Genomic DNA, 22,047 nt, shown 5'->3' on the forward strand with positions numbered 1-22,047 from the left:
GCGGCCGCCCGGAGATCTCGGCCGGAGCCCCTCGTGAGGGCGGGCTCCTCACGCCCCGCTCGCGGTGACGGCGCCAGGGTCGCCGGAAACGGGGCGACGATGAGTCCTCCCTCCTAGAGACCCGCCTCCCCCGAACCCGCCACCGGAACGCAGACGCCCCTCACCCGGAGTCACCCGGAGTCCCCGCCAGCCCCCTGGGCCTGCGCGGGAGAGAAGGACGGCGCGTGAGGCCAATGAGAGCCTGCGCGCCCGCCCGCCGTCCAATCGGCGGCTGCGCAGGGCGGGGCCGGGCGGGCGGCGAGCGGGCGGCGGGGTGCGGGCCCTCGCAGAGCCGGAGAGAGCGAGCGGCAGAGCGCGGTGCGGGAGGGGACGCGGGAGGCGCCGGGAAGGCCCGCCGAGGCTGCCCAGCCGGAGGCCGCCGGCCCGATGGAGGAGATGGAGGAAGAGCTCAAGTGCCCGGTGTGCGGCTCCTTCTACCGCGAGCCCATCCTGCTGCCCTGCTCGCACAACCTGTGCCAGGCGTGCGCCCGCAACATCCTGGTGCAGACGCCCGAGGCCGAGTCCCCGCGCAGCCGGCGCGCCTCGGGCTCCGGCGCCTCCGACTACGACTACCTGGACCTGGACAAGATGAGCCTCTACAGCGAGGCGGACAGCGGCTACGGCTCCTACGGCGGCTTCGCCAGCGCGCCCACCACGCCGAGCCAGAAGTCCCCCAACGGCGTGCGCGTCTTCCCGCCCGCCGTGCCGCCGCCCGCCGCCCACCTGTCGCCCGCGCTGGCCCCGGTGCCCCGCAACTCGTGCATCACCTGCCCGCAGTGCCACCGCAGCCTGGTGCTGGACGACCGGGGGCTGCGCGGCTTCCCCAAGAACCGCGTGCTGGAGGGCGTCATCGACCGCTACCAGCAGAGCAAGGCCGCGGCGCTCAAGTGCCAGCTCTGCGAGAAGGCGCCCAAGGAGGCTACCGTCATGTGCGAGCAGTGCGACGTCTTCTACTGCGACCCGTGCCGCCTGCGCTGCCACCCGCCGCGCGGGCCGCTGGCCAAGCACCGGCTGGTGCCCCCGGCGCAGGGCCGCGTGAGCCGGCGGCTGAGCCCGCGCAAGGTGTCCACCTGCACGGACCACGAGCTGGAGAACCTCAGCATGTACTGCGTGCAGTGCAAGGTGCCGGTGTGCTACCAGTGCCTGGAGGAGGGCAAGCACTCCAGCCACGAGGTCAAGGCTCTGGGGGCCATGTGGAAGCTGCACAAGGTGAGCTGCGGCCGGTCCGCGCGCTGCGCCCCCGCCGGGCCCGGTCCCCGCCCGCTGCAGTGCGGGGAGCGCGGGGGCGTCGAGCGTCCCCCAGAGCGGCTGCGGGCTGCCTCGGGGCGGGGCTGCGCCCCGGCGTGCGGGAGGGCGCTGCTCCCCGGGCCGAGCGGGCGCGGGCCCCGGCGGGCGGGGGAGTCTCAGCGGGGGCGCCGGGCGGGGACGGGAGGCCCGCGGGCGCAGTGCCGAAGATCGATCGGGGACGCGGTCCCGGCCGGGCGCTCCGGGCGGAGCGGCGGGCGCGGTGGGGGTCGCCGCACCAGCCGGCGTGAAGGGGTCCCGGTCTGAACGCCAGGCGAGTGTGTCCCCCGGGTGACCCCCCTCCAGCCGCCCACGCGCCCGTGTGTCCAGGGTTCAACCCCTGTCTCCCAGTAGCGTCTGCGAACTGTGGCACACCCGTTACCAACCTTGTCTTCCTGGTCTCTCGTTGGCACCTCCACCAAAGCCGCTTCAAGGAGAGAGCCTTCAACAACGTGTCAGGTCCTGCCACTCCTCTGCTCAAAACCCTCCAGTGGCCCCCAAGTTTCTTAGACTGTCCTGAGAATAGGCCACCAGCACCTCCACGACCTGTTCCCCTTTGACCTCATCGATCTCATTTCCTCCCACTCTGTTCCTGTGCTGCAGCCACACCAGCACCTTTCAGCTCCAGGGCCTTTGCATCTGGTGTTCATGCAGCTTGAGACGCTTCCCGATACCCTGTATCAGGATGGCTCACTCCTGCCTTCTTCAGATCGTGGCTCAGATGTCGTCTTTGCAGTGAGACCCTTCTGACCACAGTTGCTGCTTCGCATCTCAGACACCTCTTGGTTTGCTCCCTGCTTTGTTTTTCTCAGTAGTCCTCAGCACTAACTGGCATGCTATATATTTTAATTATCACGTTACTTTTGTGTTTATCTATTGCTACCCCCCGACACACACACACAAAATAAGCTTCATGAGGAAAGAGATCTTTATAGCATTATGCCCACGCTGCTCAGAAGGAAGGGAACCACTCTTGAGATGTGCATAAATTTGACTTTTACTTTTCAAATAATCCACTTACCTCGGGGTGTGAAGGGCAGGGCAGGGGTTCAGCACCATTGTAGGGAGGTTTTCTTCACTCACTGGGTCACAAGCCCAGGGATGAGGCAGGGAGGTAAGGACGGTGCTCAGGCCTCAGCTGCGCCCGGCTCAGGGTCCCCCAGCATTCCTTGGAGACTAGAAAGGCTGGCCTTTGAGAGGCCATTGATACTTTATTTACAGCAAGAAAGAAAAAAATCACCATTTTCAGCAATCGAGGAGGTTTTCTCAACTCAGTATTAATTGGATGTGATCAGTGTTTACAATCATTTGTGTTCTCACATATAAGCCGTTAAACCACGTTAGTCCTGATGGAGATTTAATTCAGCACAAATTTGAGTTCCATAAGGCACACGCCACTATTTTTAAAACACTTGAATTTAAATTTTTTTAAATGACATTTAATTTTGAAAGTTTTCAAAACTTCAGTTCACAGCCAGCTTTTTCTTCCTATTATGATTTCACTCTTAAACTGCTAATTATAGCTTTTGTTGAATTGCCCTACAAAACTATCCTTGGAACTAAGAAATGAATCACCCTGCCTGGAAAAAGAACTGAGAGTCACAGGCTAATTAGGATGGTCAAACCACAGCATTATTTTTCTGTGAAGAAGAGCCTATACGTTATCCATTAAGACCAAAAGCAACCTTTAAATCTCTGTCCAGCTCATGTAGATTTGAAATGTTAAACCATTTGTTTTCTCAGTAATGGAAGTTGTGAGTTGAGACTGTGGTGAGGACTGGGTTGAAATTTGGATGTCTGCTAAAAAAGAATAATGTTCGGGCCCTTGGAGACATGACATAAGTAGGCTAGGAAGGGAATGTTGGTTCATTTTTAAAAAGACCATTTCTTCCCTGATCTTTTGCACATTTTTTCCAAAATAGTAAGTAGGTATAATTTTTTTTCACTCAATTTAAGGATTATTAAACTGCCAAGAAAAAAATAAAGCAGAAAGCTGACAGATTTTAACATTCACGTATCATCTGTTAGATTGACAAAAAACATTACTCCCCCACCTTATCTACTTAGTGTCACTTTACCACCTTAATCTCCATTTTCTCATATAGTCTATTTATGTTCTAGTTAATGATACCTCTATCCTCACAAAAGCTTGTGGGTCAGAATTTCTATGCCCTTCAAAATATAGGAGAGCAAAGAATTACACTAAATAATTCTCCCGAAGTTGGGCAGTTGGTTATCAACACAGGGATTACTAGACCTGAAAGTTTTCATTAATATTCTATCATATTAGTTAGTCATTTCTAATGATAAAGAAAAATCCTGTGAAGAAATATTTTCCTCCGGCACTAAGTCATCATTTTACACATTCAAGACAAAATGGATGAAATTTATTTTTCAAGTGGTTTTAAAAACAATTGAAATTTTTGAAATTCATTAAATTGTCAATAGATTAAATTAAAATACTTTTCAGATATTTATGGCCTTCAAAATCTATGAAAAATAATAATGCCTTACAGTGGCCTTATAAGATATATATCTGGTAACAGTTTTTATTTAGTAGCAGCCCTTGCTATATTCCTGTATCCAATTTAGGTTAGTGTAAAGAATTGCTACACAAAAAAAATGATTTTGTAGACTCTTTCAAATAGGCAAATGGAACCATTATTGTTACTTTGTAATTGCAGCAATTCACATTCCTAAATCTAACATTATCCTTGAATTCCTGGTGTGTTTTATCAATCACTGAATCAGTAAAACATTTGCAATCATTCTTTTATGTTTGTGCCTTTGAGCAAGGATTTTCTTTTCCTGTCTATCCTAAACACTGACTATTTATTCTGAATCTTGTCTCAAATGTTATTTCTCTTACCTTCCTTTTTTTTAATGAAGATTTGCAATTTAAACAACGTTTAAAAGAAACTTTCAGTTGTTATGCTTTCATTTTCAAAGTATTCTGGAAAAAATATCTGTTTTGTAGTATGGTGGCATCTCATCAAATATTTGTGTAACAAAATGTGTTATTTAGTGTAACTAAAATGGTATTCAGTTAACTATATATTAGCAGTAAACACAATATAATCTAGATGTTCCTGTGGTAAATGTAACAGCTAGCATGAGTTCATGTCTTTTAAATTTTTAAAAATTTACATCTCATACAGTCAGAACATTCTGTGCAAAGTGTAACCGCACAGAGTATTATGGGTATTAAGGAGAACGTTACAGAGAAATAAGTTGTTCCTGTTTGTATTGAAATATAATGGAAAGACCTAGATGACAGGAGAGCCGGATTCCAGACCTGATGCTGCCACTTACTCGCTGGTGAATTTAATTTAAAGAAGTCTCATAACCTCTCTGTGCTTCCTACCACAAGGATGTAAAGGAGCTAAAACGATATTGGTGAAAGTATTTTGAAAGAATAATTTAAATGTTTATAACATTAATTTCAGTTTGACACAAAAGAAAGTTTTTGGGTAAAACAGAAGTTGTTCTCACTAGTCAACAATTACTGCATAAAAATCTCATCCCCCAGCGTGGGGTCCTTTGCTACTCCTTTCAGAGCACAGAGTGCAGCACAAAGGCTGCCCTGGAAGGTGGCCTGAAAGAGTGAGCCCCGTCGTTACAGTCCAGAGAGAATACGCGCTTGAATTAAGCTCAAGGAATGAGAACACTACACAAAGATACATTTATGTATTAAACAAAGGTATTTTGTTTTTCAATAACAAAGCTAAAATTATAACTGATATGACTCAGTTTTTTTGAGATTCTCCAATGAAGATGTCGTCATCACTTTGAAGTGTCAGAAGTTGTTCTTCCTGTATATGCCGTGAAAAGATGCTGTTAATTGGAATTTCAGGTCAAATCACAGTTTGCATAAAGTTAGAGAAAATTACCACAGCCATCTGTCATTGAGTGATAAGAATAATGCACAGGCAAAAGTTACCTTTACCTCAGTACAGTCAGCTGTGCTTCTGTCACCTAAACACTTTCAAAGCGTGTGTATGGGGCCCGGCCTGGTGACGCAAGCAGTCAAGTGCGCGCGCTCCGCTGCTGCGGCCCGGGGTTCGCAGGTGCGGATCCCAGGAGCACACCGACGCACTGCTTGTCAAGCCATGCTGTGGCGGCATCCCATATAAAAAAGTGAAGGAAGATGGGCACAGATATTAGCCCAGAGCCAGTCTTCCTGAGCAAAAAGAGGAGGATTGGCAGATGTTAGCTCAGGGCCTATCTTCCTCACACACACACACACAAAAAAGCGTATGTCTGCATATAAATTAACTTTGGCACAGATGAGGATAGAATCCATTATAAGATAAATGTTGAAAAACAAAATAGTTATAAATAATATCAGTTTTTTCAGGGATTGTTGGTTATAAGGAACAGAAACCCACCTATGTGATCTCAGAGGATTTCATGGGAAGTTTAACAACAATCAATTTACAAGGAGAATGGAACTGGAAAGCCAGAAAATAAGTTCTCTGTCAGTCAGCTTGGACTAAATTATGCTGCAGTAACAAACAGTTTCTGAATCTCGGTGAATTACAACGGCATCTAATTTTTTACTCATGTCAATGCCCACTGACAGTTAGCTGTGGCCCTTCTCCACTTCCACCTTAGTCTTGAACTTAGGCTGAAAGAGTTTGTTTGGGATATGCCAACCTTATGGCATAGGGAAGAGAGCAAAGCAGAACTACTCGATGGCACTTACAGGTTCTACTCAGCTGTGGCATGTCACTTCTGCTTACATTCCATTGGCTAAAACAAGTCATGTGGCCAAGACTGGTGTCCGTGCTGTGGAAAATACACTCTCAACAGAGAGGGGCACCAGAGAAGGGCCCTGTAGAGGGGGCAGAGAATATTCTGAACAAATAATGCAATCTTCCACACACTTAACTGTCATCTCTGCTTCCGTCTGTTGGGATGGGCCTGCGTAAGACCTGACAGGACTCCTCCATCCCCAGCTCAGCACGAAATTTCACTTCAGGTGTCCACTGTCATCTAACTAGTGTCTCTTAGTTCACATTCTCGAGTTCAGAGAAAGACTCTGATTGGCTCAGCTGGTGGCAGGTGTTCGCTGATGACTCTCTGGGTCACAGCCCCTCTCCTTTGGTTAGGTGGACGCAGAAGACTAGGGAGAGGCAGGGGGCACTCACTTCAGGTGCGAAACTTAAGGGGGCACCAAACACTCAGTAATCAAGAGAAAAAATATCATAATGCAATATCTTAAAAATAAAACGAGTGCAAAAAAATCCATGATGACCAAAGTATCAACATTTAGAAAAGAAGATCGGTAACAGTGCCATGCTGACCCATATTGTAGCCCAAGTCAAAAGGAAAAATAAGTATTATTTATTCATTTTTTTCCCCCAAAGCCCCAGTAGATAGTTGTATGTCATAGCTGCACATCCTTCTAGTTGCTCTACGTGGGACGCGGCCTCAGCATGGCTGGAGAAGCGGTGCATCGGTGCGCGCCCGGAATCTAAACCTGGGCCGCCAGCAGCGGAGCACGTGCACTTAACCGCTAAGCCATAGGACCGGCCCGAAAAATAAGTATTATTGATCCTGTCTTTAAGATTTTGATCTTTTGTTCATCATGGATTTTTTTGCATTCGTTTTTATTTCTTAAAAATATTGCATTAAAATAGTATTTGTGTTGATTACTGAAGGTTTTTGGCACCCGAGTAGAGGGCCGCCCTTCCCTCACCACAGTCCTGGCCCTGATGGACAGAGTTACTTGGTACAAACCTGGCTCCTGGTCTCACGGTCCAGCAGGAGGAAAACCCAGGGCAGAGGCCTTTGAAAGCAGTGGGGCAGAAGGCACTGACAAGTGCCTCTCTTACAGTCTAGGAGGAGGCCATTCTGGGTTGGAAGAAAGCCCTTCCCCTCTACCTGGACGTTCTGTATTTTAGCTACAGAGCTAATTTCTTGAGCTGCTTTGAAAGTGAAGCCATGGAGTTGATGATGATGAGACAGAAGACGGAGAAGTACAGAGAACTCTGTATAATTTGTATACATGATGCCAAATGACTAGTTTGATTGAGTTTTTCATTAAATTGTGGTAGATAGACACAGATTGTTTTTAAAGTACTTTTGATACAGCCAGAAAAAGACACTATAAAAAGGGTAAAATTCTAATGTTGCTCCTGTGACCACACAGCACAACAGTTTCTGAAAGTTAAAGGAGGGCTCTGCCGTTCCATTCCAGGCTTTGCCAGTGTTTTCACATTGACAGCCGGGGTCACTTTGTAACCCTGGAAGAAGAGTTAGCGATGAAGTGGCCACCAGCAGCGTACCTACATCATCAGAGCCCATCTGGATTTGTTAGCGGCACTTCTAATTCATCCCAAGAGACACCTCAGCCAAAACGACATCCCTGGGGCGTTCTCACAGCAGTTTTATTCCCAACGCTACACTGAGTTGGGAATAAACCCCCATCCTAAACTGAGAACTAGCTCAGAGTGAGATGACACAGAAAAACCCAAGCAGAGTGCACAGAGCGCACTGGACATCACTATCAGGGAAGTCATCACAATTCCATTTCACTCTTGGTTGGCCCTGGCCTCGCCATCTTTTTAACTCTTCTGGTTTCCAGTGCAGCACATTGGCCACGGATCTAGTCATAGTGCCATCTGCCTACTCACCTCTTCCTTGACCTTCATGGCCTTCCAGCTTCCCCACCGAGCCCTCTCCTTGTCCACCAGGCCCGCCGGCCACCATTTCCGAGACTAGACCTTCAGATCACCCCACCAAGCTTGCTGAGCCCAGCTCCTCGAGCCAGCCTCGACAGCCTTGCTCCAGACCAGTCTGCCACCCTGAACCTGAGCTGCGCCCCTCCCATCGCAGTCGCCCCTGTGCAGCAGCAGCCCCCGAGCGGGTCTCAATTACAGACACCTTTTTTCTTAACTATAGAAAGAGAGTTTTCTTCATTTTGACTCATTCATTTTAAGCTGAAAAATCAAGAAAACTTGTCTTGAGTTTCTATTCACGAAGAAATAATCATCACTGACTTTTCTCCTCCTCCTCAACATGCCTGTCTCTAGAGGCTCGTCCACCTCATGGTTTCATCTCCTGCTTGTACCAGAGTGTCTAAAACAGACTGGTCATCTCAGTCTCTTTCCCTTTCACTGTGTGGTCCCAACTGTCTTCTGTCCACCCTCCTTCATATCTCCCACCTCTGTGTTCTCTGTGTTCTAACATTGAACATTCTCCCACTGTGTTATAATTCCACTTGTTAGAATCTCCCACTGGACCCTAGCAACTCAAAATCATAGATGTTTCTTATATATCGTTGTTCCCTCCAGTTCTGCACTTAGTAGATGTTAGAGAAAGGTTTGTTTACAGAAGAAAAGAGTCAGTAAGAAGACTAATGGTTAGCAGCATATCCCAATATTTCAAGTTTCCCATATTAGCCTGACAGTAATAATTAAATTTGAAAACCTGTATTTCATACTTTTTGCTAAAAACGTACTGAACACTTACTATGTGCCAGGTACTGTTGTAAGCCCCTTCCAGGCACTTTCTCCTTTAATCTTCAGAATTCACACATCTTCCTACGAGAAGACAGGGGCACAGAAAGGTTAGAAAGTCGTACCAGTTATAAGTGGCAGAGCCAGGGTTTGAATCCACGCTGTCTGACTCCAGAGCTCGTGTGTTTAACTGATCTTCTGTCCTACCTTCTGATAATCACAGGGAGTACATGACCCGTTGTATATTTATAAGAGTTATTAAAGCACAGCTTTAGGGTCTTATAAATTACAATGACGTGACAAATAACTGAGCTCCTTTAGTTCTCATGTATGAAAATTACTGAGAAATTAAAAGTCATTTGTCTCCTAAGTTACCTTGTGATAAAATAAATTTAGAGAGGAAAATACGAGGAAGAGGGAAGGGCGAGACAAGTATGTCAAGTATTCTCTAGACCAGATCATTGGAGGTGCACCCAGTAGGCTAGTTACCTTGTGAGGGGTCCGTCCTGGCTCTTTGTCAGAACCAAGCAAGCGACAGATGGACAGTAAGTTTCCATCAATCCAGCCGTGGATTTGTTGTCCCTCTTCTAACAAAAAAATTGTCTTAAGATTTATAGATGGGGGCTGGCCCAGTGGTGCAGTGGTTAAATTCGCGCACTCGGCTTCAGTGGCCCAGGGTTCATGGGTTCGGATCCCAGGCGCAGACCTGCACACTGCTCATCAAACCATGCTGTGGCAACATCCCACATACAAAGTAGAGGAAGATTGGCACAGATGCTAGCTCAGGGACCATCTTCCTCACCAAAAAAAAAAAATTTATAGACAGAAATGACATACAGTTTTTTGGCATTTTAAGTATCTTTATTTCTGAAGATCTAAAATAGAAGTCTGTCTCGGAAAACACAGAAATATGTTTAGACCTGTAAGCAGGTATCTGCTGTTTGTTTGCTTTCAGTTCTTTCTTGTATCTTACGTGTGTTCCTGTTTGAGAATGTGTGCTTGACCCGCCTTTTACCATAAATATAAAAAGGAAAACGTGAACTGGAAAAGCCTAGTGTTGAAGAATGGATTTAAGCACTGCCAAATAAAATTGTTTTTCATAAGCCTTGCATAGAACCAGAACTGCGTGTTTTATGCTAATAGCTCTCATCCACAAAGAAACTGTTCCTTAAAGAATTAGCTTTGGAAGTAGAATGCTAAACATTGTTCTTTGGTGTGTGAACAGCCCCCTTCTGTCATTAGCCAGTACACAGAGATGGCTAATTGTCATCTTCTGCTGATTTGTTCGTATGAGGCTGACTTTCCAGCCAGATAGCATCAGTTCTGCTTTATTGAGATTTTTCTTCATCCTCTCTTTACACTTACTTTGCTTGCAGCTTGCATTTTGAGGAGGAACTGTTTGACACCAAGTGTTTATCATGCTCTCCTGTGCTCCAGGAAGAGCCTGCGAGAGGGCCAGGCTGCTCTGACCGTGCTGTACGTCAAAGACGTTATCTAGTCTCTGAACAAAGCAGGTTGCAGAGAGCAGTAAATGTGAAGATGGGGGATTAACTGTTCCTACCTAAGGCTTTTTGATTTTGTGGGAAGCAAATGCTCAGAAAGTCAAATATGCACAGGTTCAACTCTAAGTACCAGTCACCAAAGCCAAAGGAAATGGCTCTGTAACATAATCCCACCATTTTTGATCATTTGTGCTTTACTTTCTTTTCATCTGTGCAAATAACAAACAGTGGACTAGATGTGTGTAGTCCATTACATAGTGCTCCTGGTGCTGTTTATGCCATCACCAGATGCACCATTCATGAGCTCGATAAGATGGTGTTGCTTATGCCGTCCCATCCCCTCTCCTGCATCTGTGAAGTGTTACCCCAAGCACATTAGTCACGTGAAATTGGACTTCCACCCAGTCTAAAAATCTTACCTGGCACAGATAAATCCATGGTGCTTTCAACAAGCAGTTGTTACTGATTTTATTGACCATCAGTCATCTGGCCAACACTTAGCAAGGAAATATGATAAACAGCTTTCAGGACACAATCAGCGCAGTGTAAAGAAGCATGACATTTACATTCAGCTTGTGTTATCTGGCTGTCCTCTGCCATTATGGAAGTGAATCTGCTATTTGTGGAATTAAAACATTATTCAGTATTAAATAACATTTTCTCAACTTTCTACTTTGAGGACCAAGAAATATAGTATATAGAAATTTATATGATAACGCAGGGGTACAGAATGGAACTACCACTCCCTTCTAGTTCAAAAATGGCACCTCACACCTGGACTCGGACTCCTCTGCATATAAAAATTTTGTGGAAAAGTTTGAATTGATAGTAAGGTCTTGCTATGTGGGTACAAAACATTACTAAAATTATTGGTAGTAATTGGCAAGCCAGCACATAAATATTTTACATGAGTTTTAAAAACCCTGAAGCCAAAGAGAGAATCAATGCATCTAGCATTGAAAATATTCTTGATTCTTGTTTGCCAAAGAGGCTGCCCTCTCTTACACTCCCACCAGCAATGATAAGGGTTCCAATTTCTCCATATCCTCACCAACACTTGTTATTATCTCTGTTTTTGACTAGAGCCATCCTAGCGTTCCAAGTGGGGTCTCATTGTTGTTTGATTTGCAATTCCCTAGTGACTAGTGATGTTGAGCATCTTTTCATGTGCTTATTGGTTATTTTTATATCTTTTTTAGAGAAATGACTATTCAATCCTTTGCCAATTTTTTAATTGAGTTACTTGTCTTTTATTGTTGAGTTGTAGGAGTTCTTTATATATTCTGGACACGTGTTCACTTTTAAATGGAAGGGACGGAGATAGGAGCCTCTCATTGCTTAGAGACACAGGAAATCAAAAGCAGACACAGAGCTAAGTGTGAGGAAAAACTTATCAAGACTGGCTACTAGGACCTACTGCTAATTCCTTGACCTAGAACTTTTGTTGGCCAGTTCTGAGGCAGAGCTCAGATAAGGTCTGCCAGGATTGGCTCCTGACAAATAGAAAACATGGAAAACCCAAAAGCAGGAAGAGGAAGTAATGTAGTTATTAAGGACCCTGGACATGGTGGCTGTGCCTCCTCCTTACCTCGAGTTCCACTTCTTCTGACTTTGGTGATGGGGTTCACTTCAGTATATGATTATAAAGTTCCAGTGGTTTCTATGGTTTCTGTTACTTTCAGGTTACCATTGTGGTATTCAAAAAAGTCACTGTAGGGTGTCAAATTGGTGGATTCTTCCCCTAAATTTGAGAGTTATGTGTTGATAGAATTGGGACAGTGGATCTTTGAGATCATTTACCCAACCCTCTCCAAAGTCAGAAAAATAAATCCCAGAACACTTCAGTAAAGTGTCAGTCATAGAGTACATGTTACCACAATAACCCCTTTGATTTCTTAGAACTTAGATTAAGAATTCTGAACATCCATTTTCCATCACCTGTTCTCTCATTTGGAGGCTGTCCTGGGCCCCTAGACAACCATACTCCCTGTCCACACCTTAACCTTGTTGTTCTCTCTTTAATGGGAAATTATAGATGTGTATACTGTTTAATTAATGTTCCTACATTATAAGGAAGGTATTCTTTTTTCAACATTGCCCTTCAATAGACGGTGCCTTTGCTCTAATGGTGGGAGTTTCAGCATGAGCTGGAAAAGGAAGAATCTGTAGACAGTAGGCTCTGCTTTGTGCCTCACACAGGGGGAACTGCTGCATCGCAGCGTGGCTGTCCCCTCGGATTGGCTGGCTGAGTGGCTCCTGCTCTAGCCAAAAGCATAGAAGGAGTTTATGTGATGAAGCGAAAGAGTCTCCTGTTGCTCCTCTCCCCGTTTTGGTGCATTGCTTGTCAGCTTTGTTGGCACCTTACTGACCACCAGCACTCTGTACTCCTCCCCTCCCCTCCCCGTCATCTCCCGTGAATCTTCTGATTTCTGCCTACCTGTCTGCAAGCTGAGCTTTGGATCCAATGTATGTGCCTTCCTTCCTGGTCATCTGCATGCCTTGCTCTGACCAGTGTGTGTTCAGTCTGCTTGTCCAGCTCCAGATCCTTGACCAGCAACTTCTAGGGAGTCTCTCTGCCCCGCCCATCTGGCGTGTGCACCCTCTGCCTCCAGCCTGACAGTGGCTTTCCCAGCCCTGGCTTTCATCCCACTGAAGGTCTGAGTGCTGACAGCTCCTCAAATCAAAGCTTGTGGGTAGCAGCTTCAGGGCTGGCACTGATCCCAACAATAGATTACTGGAATGTACTTGGCCCATCACCTATAATGTTAAAATAAAGTCACAACATACACATCTGGGTCATATAAAAATGCACTCGCATAACTCTTTTCTTTTGAAACGTCATAAAATGATTTAACTAAATGCAAACACAGAATCCATTGACACATAATCACCACTGACATGAAATATGATGGATATTTAGTAGAACCTGGGAGCTCTGCTTACATTGAAGGTAGGAAGTAAAGAATAATTTATAAATTTCGTGTACAAAACAGGGAAGGAATGAATTAGTAGGTAGACGATTAACCCAGTTTGGAGGCTAGCCAAAGACTTGTCAATTGCTCTTTTCTGCGTGGAGCCAAATAGTTCAATTATATTACAGTTTCACTTCCTTAAGGCTTCTACTTAGTTTTATGAGAACAAAGTCATCAATCTATCATTTACGTTATTAATTTGCATGTTATGATGGCTTTTGGGTTATGGTCAATTAGTAAGTTTTCTAAAAGTATGTACAAAAGGTTATTATTATGAGATACAGCCATCAAAAACTAAACCAGTGTTTTTAGAGCAATTCTTTAATTAGTATATCTGAAGGGATTGGTATAAAATTTGCATAAATAATCATTTGAAAATTAATTTCACTTAGTGTTTGTTCACATCTTCTGATTTTTTTCAGGGATTAAATCATATTTATCAGTGGTATACTAAACCCACTACATTCCTTCTGTCCTACTGCTCTTTAATCTTCCCAGCCGTGTTAGGGACTTGAGATGATCTGTATTCAGAACTCCATGCTCGCTGGAACAGCCTCAAGGCCTGGTGTGGGCTGAGGGAGGCCTTCACTGCTGCTGATGAAGGTTCCTGATACTGACCGGCAGCCCGGGGCGTAGCGGTTAGTGCGTGCACTCCGCTTTGGTGGCCCAGGGTTCGCAGGTTCAGATCCTGGGTGCAGACCGACGCACTGCTTGTCAAGCCAATCTGTGGTGGCATCCCATATAAAGTAGAGGAAGATGGGCACAGATGTTAGCCCAGGGCCAGTCTTCCTCAGCAAAAAGAGGAGGATTGGCAATGGATGTTAGCTCAGGGCCAGTCTTCCTCATGAAAAAAAAAAAAGCTTCAGGATACTGATGGCGTAGCAAAGCACTTTTATATGCCCCAAAAGACAACTGGATAATGGTTACACAGATAATGGTGTGTGGCCATTTTAATTCCCAAGCACCTCTGAGAAGAACTGGTTCTTGTAATATATTAAAACCAAGGTCACAGAAACAGCTGTTGCTAGAACTCGATTTGCCATGTGAACTGTCCTACGAGATGTGATTTCCTATCAGTGTCTTTTCCACCATGAACTATTTCTTTGATTGAACAGTCAGGGTCATTAGAATTGGGTTAGGAAGGCTTCATGCTTGTTGACACTGAGACTGAGGGCCAGAACTTAAGTTGACAGCTCATGATCACCTTACTCCAACCTTAAAACACCCTATCAAGGTCACCATGTCACCTACAGGAAACATGAGACTCCTTCCTCCATGCTCCTGAAAGCAGTTGATCATGCATGCCGTCGTGAAGTTGCCACATTAATGTCTCTTATTGGCTGAGAGCAAATGATGACAAACGTTTTGACACCATATATAAGCTAGGAAAAAGGGTTTTTTTTTCCATTTCTTTTTATTGTATCTATATGAGATGATGGATGTTAACTAAACTTATTGTGGTAATCATTTCACAATAGGTAAGTCAAACCTTCATGCTGTATACCTGAAACTCATACAGTCATGTATGTTAATTATATCTCAATAAAACTGGGGGGAAAAAGCCAGCAGAATCTGAGAAGCACAGCAGGAATTCGAGTTAACAGACAATAAAATAGTCAGGAGAAAGGGGCCCACCCAGTGGCGCAGTGGTTAGGTTCGCACACTCCGCTTCAGCAGCCCAGGGGTCACAGGTTCAGATCCCAGGCTCGGACCTGTGGACTGCTATAAGCCATGCTGTGGCAGCGTCCCACATAAAATAGAGGAAGATGGGCACAGCTGTTAGCTCAGGGCCAATCTTCCTCAGCAAAAAGAGGAGAATTGGCCACAGAATGTTAGCTTAGGGCTGGTCTTCCTCGCCATAAAACACTCAATAGTCAGGAGATACAGGAAATAGAATGAGCATGGCAGAAATACAAAAACTAGTCTCTGGTTAAGCCATTTTATAGCAAGCACTAAAATGAGAGTTGGGGCCAAAGGACTAGAGCCCAGCTGAGGATAAAGCATAGGGGACACTGCCTGCGTGGTGTCATGCAGCTTGCTGGTGTAGGAGCCGCAAAAGCTGGGTTCTGTTCCTGGGTCTGCTGATATTCGGGCAACACCACGGAGGGGTGAAGAGCCTGGGCATTGAAGCAGACTGCCTGGGTTTAACCCCTGCCTTTTCCACCGCTTAGCTGTGTGAACATGGATAAGTCCTTTCACCTCCCTGTGCCTCGGTTTCTCATGTGAAAAATGGAGATGATAATCAGACCAGCCTTCAGGGATTGTGGTGAGGGTGAAAGGCATGGCAGACACAGAGCCTGGCCAGAATCAGTGCCTGGTTAATGTGAGCTGGTGTCACCTGCTAACTGGGGCTGGTAATCTGTGCCTAGACCCAGGGCGGTGACAAGGACGGAATGAGAGAATGAGTATGTGAGAAAGTCTTTTGTGGTAAATCCAAGTGTTTTATTATGGTTGTGCATCCACACAGGTGAGGGCTGTACGGAGTATGGAAGGGGCTGCCGAAACTCTTACGGCTGGTTCCGTGTTCTGCCACCTGCAGGCTGGAGACCCAGGCGAGACGGTGGTGTGGTTCAGTCTGAGCCTGAAGGCCCGAGGACCGGGGAGCCAATGGTGGCATTCCCAGTCCGAGGGCAGGAGAAGACCAGTGTCCTAGCTCAGCAGTCGAGCAGAGAGCATGCCTCCTCTTTTTTGTTCTGTTTAGGCCCTCAGTGGATTGGGTGGTGCCAGCCCACACTGGGCAGAGCAATCTGCTTTACTCAGTCTACCCCGTGGCTTAGCGGTTAAGTGCGCGCTCCGCTACTGACGGCCCGGGTTCGGATCCCAGGCGCGCACCGACGCACCGCTTCTCTGGCCATGCTGAGGCCATGTCCCACATACAGCAACTAGAAGGATGTGCAGCTATGACATACAACTATCTACTGGGGCTTTGGGGGAAAAAATAAATAAATAAAATTATAAAAAAAAAAAAACCAGTCTACCGATTCAAATGCTAATCTCATCCAGAAACATCCTCGCAGACACACCCAGAAATAGTGTTTAGCTGAGTGTCTGGGTACTCTGTGACCCAGTCAGGTTGACACATGAAATTAACCATCACATTGGGTGAGTCAGAGTTGGCCGAGAGCAGTCAGAAATTCAGGTAGATCGGACCCCTTCCCCAGAAGTCCTGAGTGTTAGGGCAACTCTGCCATGTTCGTCGCCCCTTGTTCTTCCTCAGAGCCTGCGCCTCCAGGGCTTCCTGACTCTCACTCACCTCAGAGTGCTTGCAAGGAATTCGTTCAGGCCATGACTTCAAGGAGGGCAGCAAAAATGGAAAAAAGATTGACAGGCAGCAAGCTGCTAAGGTGTGCTTCCAAAATGCAGCCCCAATTGGGCATGTGCTCCTGAAAACCTCATATACACCAAATCCCATTTTAAATGTACTAGAGACACTTTCAGTATAAAGAAATCTTTGGTGTATGTATATTTTTCAAAAGTAAATATCTGTTGTAAATGCACATTGCCTAGATTCCAGGACACCAACAAGTTAATAAAAGGCTTTAAATTTTTTTTCTAGAAAAAAAATAAACAAGAAAAAAATTGTAAGGTACATCTCAATTTCAGAAACATTAACTTGGAGTAAGAGTGGGGGTGGGAGTCCATCAAGGAATTGAGAGTAGTGGCAGCCAAGTCTAATAGAAAAAGCAGGAGATGCAGAGTTAGAGGCTCCTGTTCTGATCTGTGTCCACCTCTTGGGCAACCTGCTTGACTCCTCTGGACCCCCAGCCTCTCATGTAAAGAAGGATGTAGTATTAGATGAGAGCCAAGGGCCCAGTCAGAGGCACATTTAATTGGGATCTGGATTGACTGATGTTTCTCTGGCTCAGCTCCTGACAAGAGTCTCTTGGATAAAACTGTCTGCTATCTGCTGCTGGTGCCTTTGTGAAGAAATGCTTTAATTTTCCTCCTATTTCAAGTTTTTCTGTTGGGGCTTCAACATTTGGGGATCAAAGGAAGATGGGCCAGGTAGCTGCAGCATCTTCCGTTCCCCTCATTTTAAGCGGCATTGGCAGTGGCCCAGGGGCTCCAGCTGGGTGAGAGAGCGGCTGACAGCACAGGTGGAGTGAGCAGAGGCAGCTAATTGGGAAGGGGGAGCACATGCTGCCCAGCTTGGAGCTCTGCTTCCCCATCCTGGGTGGTAGAAGCCGTGGGCACATCTGTAATGACTCGTGTCTACAGATGACACTTGTCATTTCCTTGCAGGGAAAGAAAAGAGCGGGCTGGAAAGGGTGGCCCAGAAAGAATAAAAAAGCTGTTTTTGTCTATTTACTTCCTAAAGTGAGAGGTAACTTTTGATTGAGAGAGATAAAAGGTGAGAACAAATGGGTGAGTGTGCCTAGGCCTTCTCACCCTCGTCCCAGGGATTGTGAAGACTGAGGTGGGATGTGAACCTGGCCTGGAGCTCCTTCTCCCTGGGCAAGAGCCACAATTCCGTGCTGAACTTCTAGGAGGAGCCATGTCGTGTTCATTTCAGATGCCAAATCCTTCCATCTCAAGTGATTGTTATTTATGCAGAAGAGACAGATGTGTGGGTTTTGTCGTTGTTGTCATTGCTGTTATTCGGTGGTTACTGGTAAATACGTGAAGGCCTGATTTGTGGCATTTGCCGTGGCTGACTTCGGCTACCCCAGCACGAGGGCACTGACCTTGGAGCTGGGAGGACTCAGGACAAGGCAGGCCCCGCACAGCACCACTCGTCAGCTCTTTTGCTTTATGTCAGATGGGAGGAACTGCCAGATTGCAAGTTTTCCAAGATAATTTCTAAAATTATTTAAGCCTGCAGCTGCAAAAAAAGAAAAAAAAGGAAAGATACGTTACAGAAATTTTTGGTGTAGAAATCATGAATTTACAGCTCAATGAATTTTCACAAACTGATGACACCTGTGTAATTAGCACTAAATCAAGAAAGAGAATATTGTCAGCCCCCGGAAGCCCTGCTTGTGCTCCCTCCCAGTCGACGGTCCCATCCGCCCTGCCAAGGATAACCAGTATCCCAACCCGCCCCTGCCTAGGGTAACCAGTATCCTGACCCGCTCCTGCCAAGGGTAACCAGTATCCCAACTCACTCCTGCCAAGGGTAACCAGTATTCTGACCCACCCCTGCCGAGGGTAACCAGTATCCCAACTCAATCCTGCCAAGGATAACTAGTATCCTGACCCGCCCCTGCCAAGGGTAACCAGTATGCCAACTCACTCCTGCCAAGGATAACCAGTATTCTGACCTGCCCCTGCCAAGGGTAACCGATATCCCAACTCACTCCTGCCAAGGATAACTAGTATCCTGACCCACCCCTGCCAAGGGTAACCAGTATCCCAACTCACTCCTGCCAAGGATAACTAGTATCCTGACCCGCCCCTGCCAAGGGTAACCAGTATCCCAAACCGCCCCTCCCAAGGGTAACCAGTATCTCGACCTGCCCCTGCCAAGAGTAACCAGTATCCTGACTTATAACAGCACATACATTTTGCCTGTTTTCTTTGGTGAGGAAGATCAACCCTGAGCTAACATCCACTGCCAATCCTCTTTTTGCTGAGGAAGATTGTCCCTGAGCTAACATCTGTGCCCATCTTCCTCTACTTTATGTGTGGGATGCCTGCCACAGCATGGTTTGATGAGCAGTGTATAGGTCCATGCCTGGGATCTGAACCCACGAACCCTGGGCCGCTGAAGCGGAGCGTGTAAACTTAACCACTACACCACAGGGCTGTCCCCCCATTTTGCCTGGTTTTGTACTTCATGTGAATGTACTCACACAGCATGCACTCTTATACATGGCTTCTTTTGCTCATCTTTATGGTTGTTGGATTCATTCATATTGCTGCGTGTAGTTTTATATTGTTCATTCTCATTGTTTTATAGTATTCCATTTTAGGAATATTCCACAATTTATCCATTCTGCCACTTTTGGGCATTTGGGCAGCTGCCCGGTTTTGGCTCTTATGAGTAGTGCAGCTATAAACATTATCGTACATGTCCTTTGGGCCACACAGGTAAGCATCTTGCTGGCTGTTTCCCAGAGGGGTTGCTGGTGATGGGGTGCGCAAAGGCGCAGTGTCAGTGCATGCTGCCAGACAGCGGGACCGAATGGTGGTGCTGTGGGACAGTCCCCCCAGCGCTGCTCCTCACTCTCGCCAACACTTGCCATGGTTTGTGTTTTCATTTTAGCAGTCCCAGTGGGTGTATGGTGGTATCATAGTGTTGTGATAACCAGCGGCTAAGCACGTTTTCATATGTTGTCCGGTCATCTAAATATCCTTTTTTGTGTGGAGTCTGCTAAGTCATTTGCCCACTCTTTATTGGGTTGTCTGCCTTCTTCTTACTCACTTGTCTTTTAAATTTCTTTTTTATCCATAAATACTAAAAAAACCTAATTCTGAAATAAGCTGCTTTTTCCTTGTGGGCCAGAGGTACTAATTAGAAATGACTTGCCGCCTCTGCTTTCTCTTGTAATTTTTTCTCAGAGTGGAGCTTCTCCTACACTGCACACCGCTCTCTGTCGAGTCTTGATCAGATTTTGTGCGTATTTCATAGCGTCACTGAGAGATAGTGTAAAGCAATTTAGGGAGAAAGGTTTTTTAAGAGCAAACAGTGCAAATGCAAATACATTTTCAAAAGAGAACAATTCTTTCTTAAAGTAAGAGCTTTTTGAACAATCTGTAAGAAAAAAATGAATTGAAACCTTAATAACCTTAAAAATGTAATTTGATTTCATATTAAATATGAATTTTCAGTTTCCAGAGGTAAACCTTCTTTTTCCTTTCCATTATCTCAATAGAAAGACTTTGTCCCTTATCTGTCTTTTTTTTAAACCTTGTCCATGACAAATTGAATTCCTCATATGTATTGTGTGAGCTGTCTCATTTTTAGAAATCCTTATTTAGATATAGTAGTGTAATCTCTTAATCCATAACTGATTCTATGGCAAGAAAATAGAAAATTTTAAAGAATAGTTCACTATTTCAGAGGTTAAGGAACTTTCCTTGGATGGCTGGATGTGGGTCAAATATACAGACAGGTTTTTCATAGAAGCCTAATTGCTTTACCCTCCTTCAGTAATTTTTCTCATGTAATAAAATAAGATACAGTATGAAGACTACTATTTCAGGAGTGAGAGCTAAGTCTCCCCATGGAGAAGAAGAAAGAAGTTTCCTGAAATATTCCAGAAAGAGTTGGAGACATTCCCGGAACCTCCTGAAGCTCCAGGCCTATTTCCCCTGAAGCCCAGGTCCACCCAGTCCTGCCACGTATGCCTTCTCTCTCCACGCAGCCTGGGCAGCCCGGAGCAAAACTGGGAATAAGGGACCATTTCCGTCCGTGCATCCTGCTCCCCTGGTTGCTGTGCTGTCCCATCGTGGTGCCCCTCACCTTGCTGAGACCAGGACTGGCAAATACACAGCACCTTGCCACTCCTCTCTCCTAGGGCCCACGGCAACCAGCATGGCCAACTGTGGCACTTTCCCAGTGGGCCCAGGTGTAGCCCAAAGGCAGCTCAGAATTCTCAACACTGCACACTGAGTGACTGGTACCAACCTATCAGATTTGGCATTTAAGATGGTATCTACTTGCCATCACTTTCTCTTAGGTGATATGAGTCTTATTCCATCTTCCCCATCAGCCCCAAAGCATAAATGTATTAATTTTCCAAGATTACTTACACTATCTTGTTATCTTACATTATCTTGTATGACAGTCCCTGTTGTCTGAATCTCTCACTTGTCGTTTTCTATGCTGGTTCTGGACACCTTCCATCTCCACCAAAAACAAAGAAGCCTGGGACTGTGGGTCAGATGCCTGTAGGGACCAGAGGATACAAGCAGGCTTTGCATATTCAGTCCACAGGAGCAACAGCAACAGTTTTCACCTTCAGAAAGAAATGCACTGTCCCATTTTTCAGGTGACATGTGGCCTTCAGTCAATCTTTAGTTTGTCCACTTTTGAAAAGAACTGACATATAGTCAGTTTTCATCATTCGAGGTAGTTATGTTCTGTCGAGTCACCAGGAACACTGAATTAGCAAATACTGAACCATCCTCCTATGAGGAATACAGAGTTACGTTCCTATGAGGAATACAGAGTTACGTTCCTGTGAGCCTCTGGTCATATTTTGTCAACCAGTCAGTATATAACCTTGTTTTATGTGTGTTATCTGTTTATAGACACCTTATTTAATATATACTGTGAATTTATTCATTGTCATTGAGCTCACAGCCAGCAGCACTGTAACTCATGCCTGAGCGGAGCTCATCTAACACATGTGAATTCGCTGTCGTCAAGCTATTCATAATATTCCCTTATTATCCTTTTAATGTCTGTAGGGTTTGTTGTGATAGCCTCTCTTCCACTCCTGTTGTCAGTAATTTGTGTCTTTTCTGTCTCTGTTTCTTGATCAGTATTTTGCAAAGAACCAACTAATGACTTTTTAAATTTTCTGTATTATTTGTTTACAATGTCATTGATTTCTGCTCTTTATTATTTTCTTTCTTTTTCTGTCCGTTTTCTTTTAATTTTTGTATCTTTAAAATACAAATGTTTAAAGTACATCTGTTGCAGACAGCTTATAGTTGGGATTTATTTATTCATTCTGTCAATCTCTGCCTTTTAATTGGGGTAGACTACTCTTGATAAGGTTGGATTTAGCTCTGCTGTTTTCCTGTTTGTCCCATCTGCTTGTTGTTGGTTGCTTCACTGGTTAGTTGGTTTCTATTTTTCTTTCCCGCCTTTGTTTGGGGTTATCAGATATTTTTTAG

At 45.5% G+C, this 22,047-nt stretch overlaps 1 protein-coding gene across 12 annotated transcripts in view; it reads left to right on the plus strand.

The window, feature by feature from the left end:
* The first annotated feature begins 340 nt into the window (after window positions 1-340).
* Window positions 341-22,047, plus strand: part of TRIM9 (tripartite motif containing 9) — a 136,819-nt gene continuing 115,112 nt past the window's right edge. For 4 of the 12 annotated variants that reach the window (XM_058540571.1, XM_058540573.1, XM_058540581.1 and 1 more), the window contains exon 1: window positions 343-1,248. In XM_058540571.1, the coding sequence (XP_058396554.1) occupies window positions 427-1,248 (822 nt within the window). In that variant the 5' untranslated portion in view covers window positions 343-426. Of the gene's footprint in view, window positions 1,249-22,047 lie in introns of all 12 variants that reach the window. The other 8 variants (XM_058540572.1, XM_058540578.1, XM_058540580.1 and 5 more) reach the window with 4 other exon arrangements.

Source organism: Diceros bicornis, chromosome 5 (genome assembly GCF_020826845.1).
Source record: "Diceros bicornis minor isolate mBicDic1 chromosome 5, mDicBic1.mat.cur, whole genome shotgun sequence".
Classification (NCBI taxonomy): domain Eukaryota; kingdom Metazoa; phylum Chordata; class Mammalia; order Perissodactyla; family Rhinocerotidae; genus Diceros; species Diceros bicornis.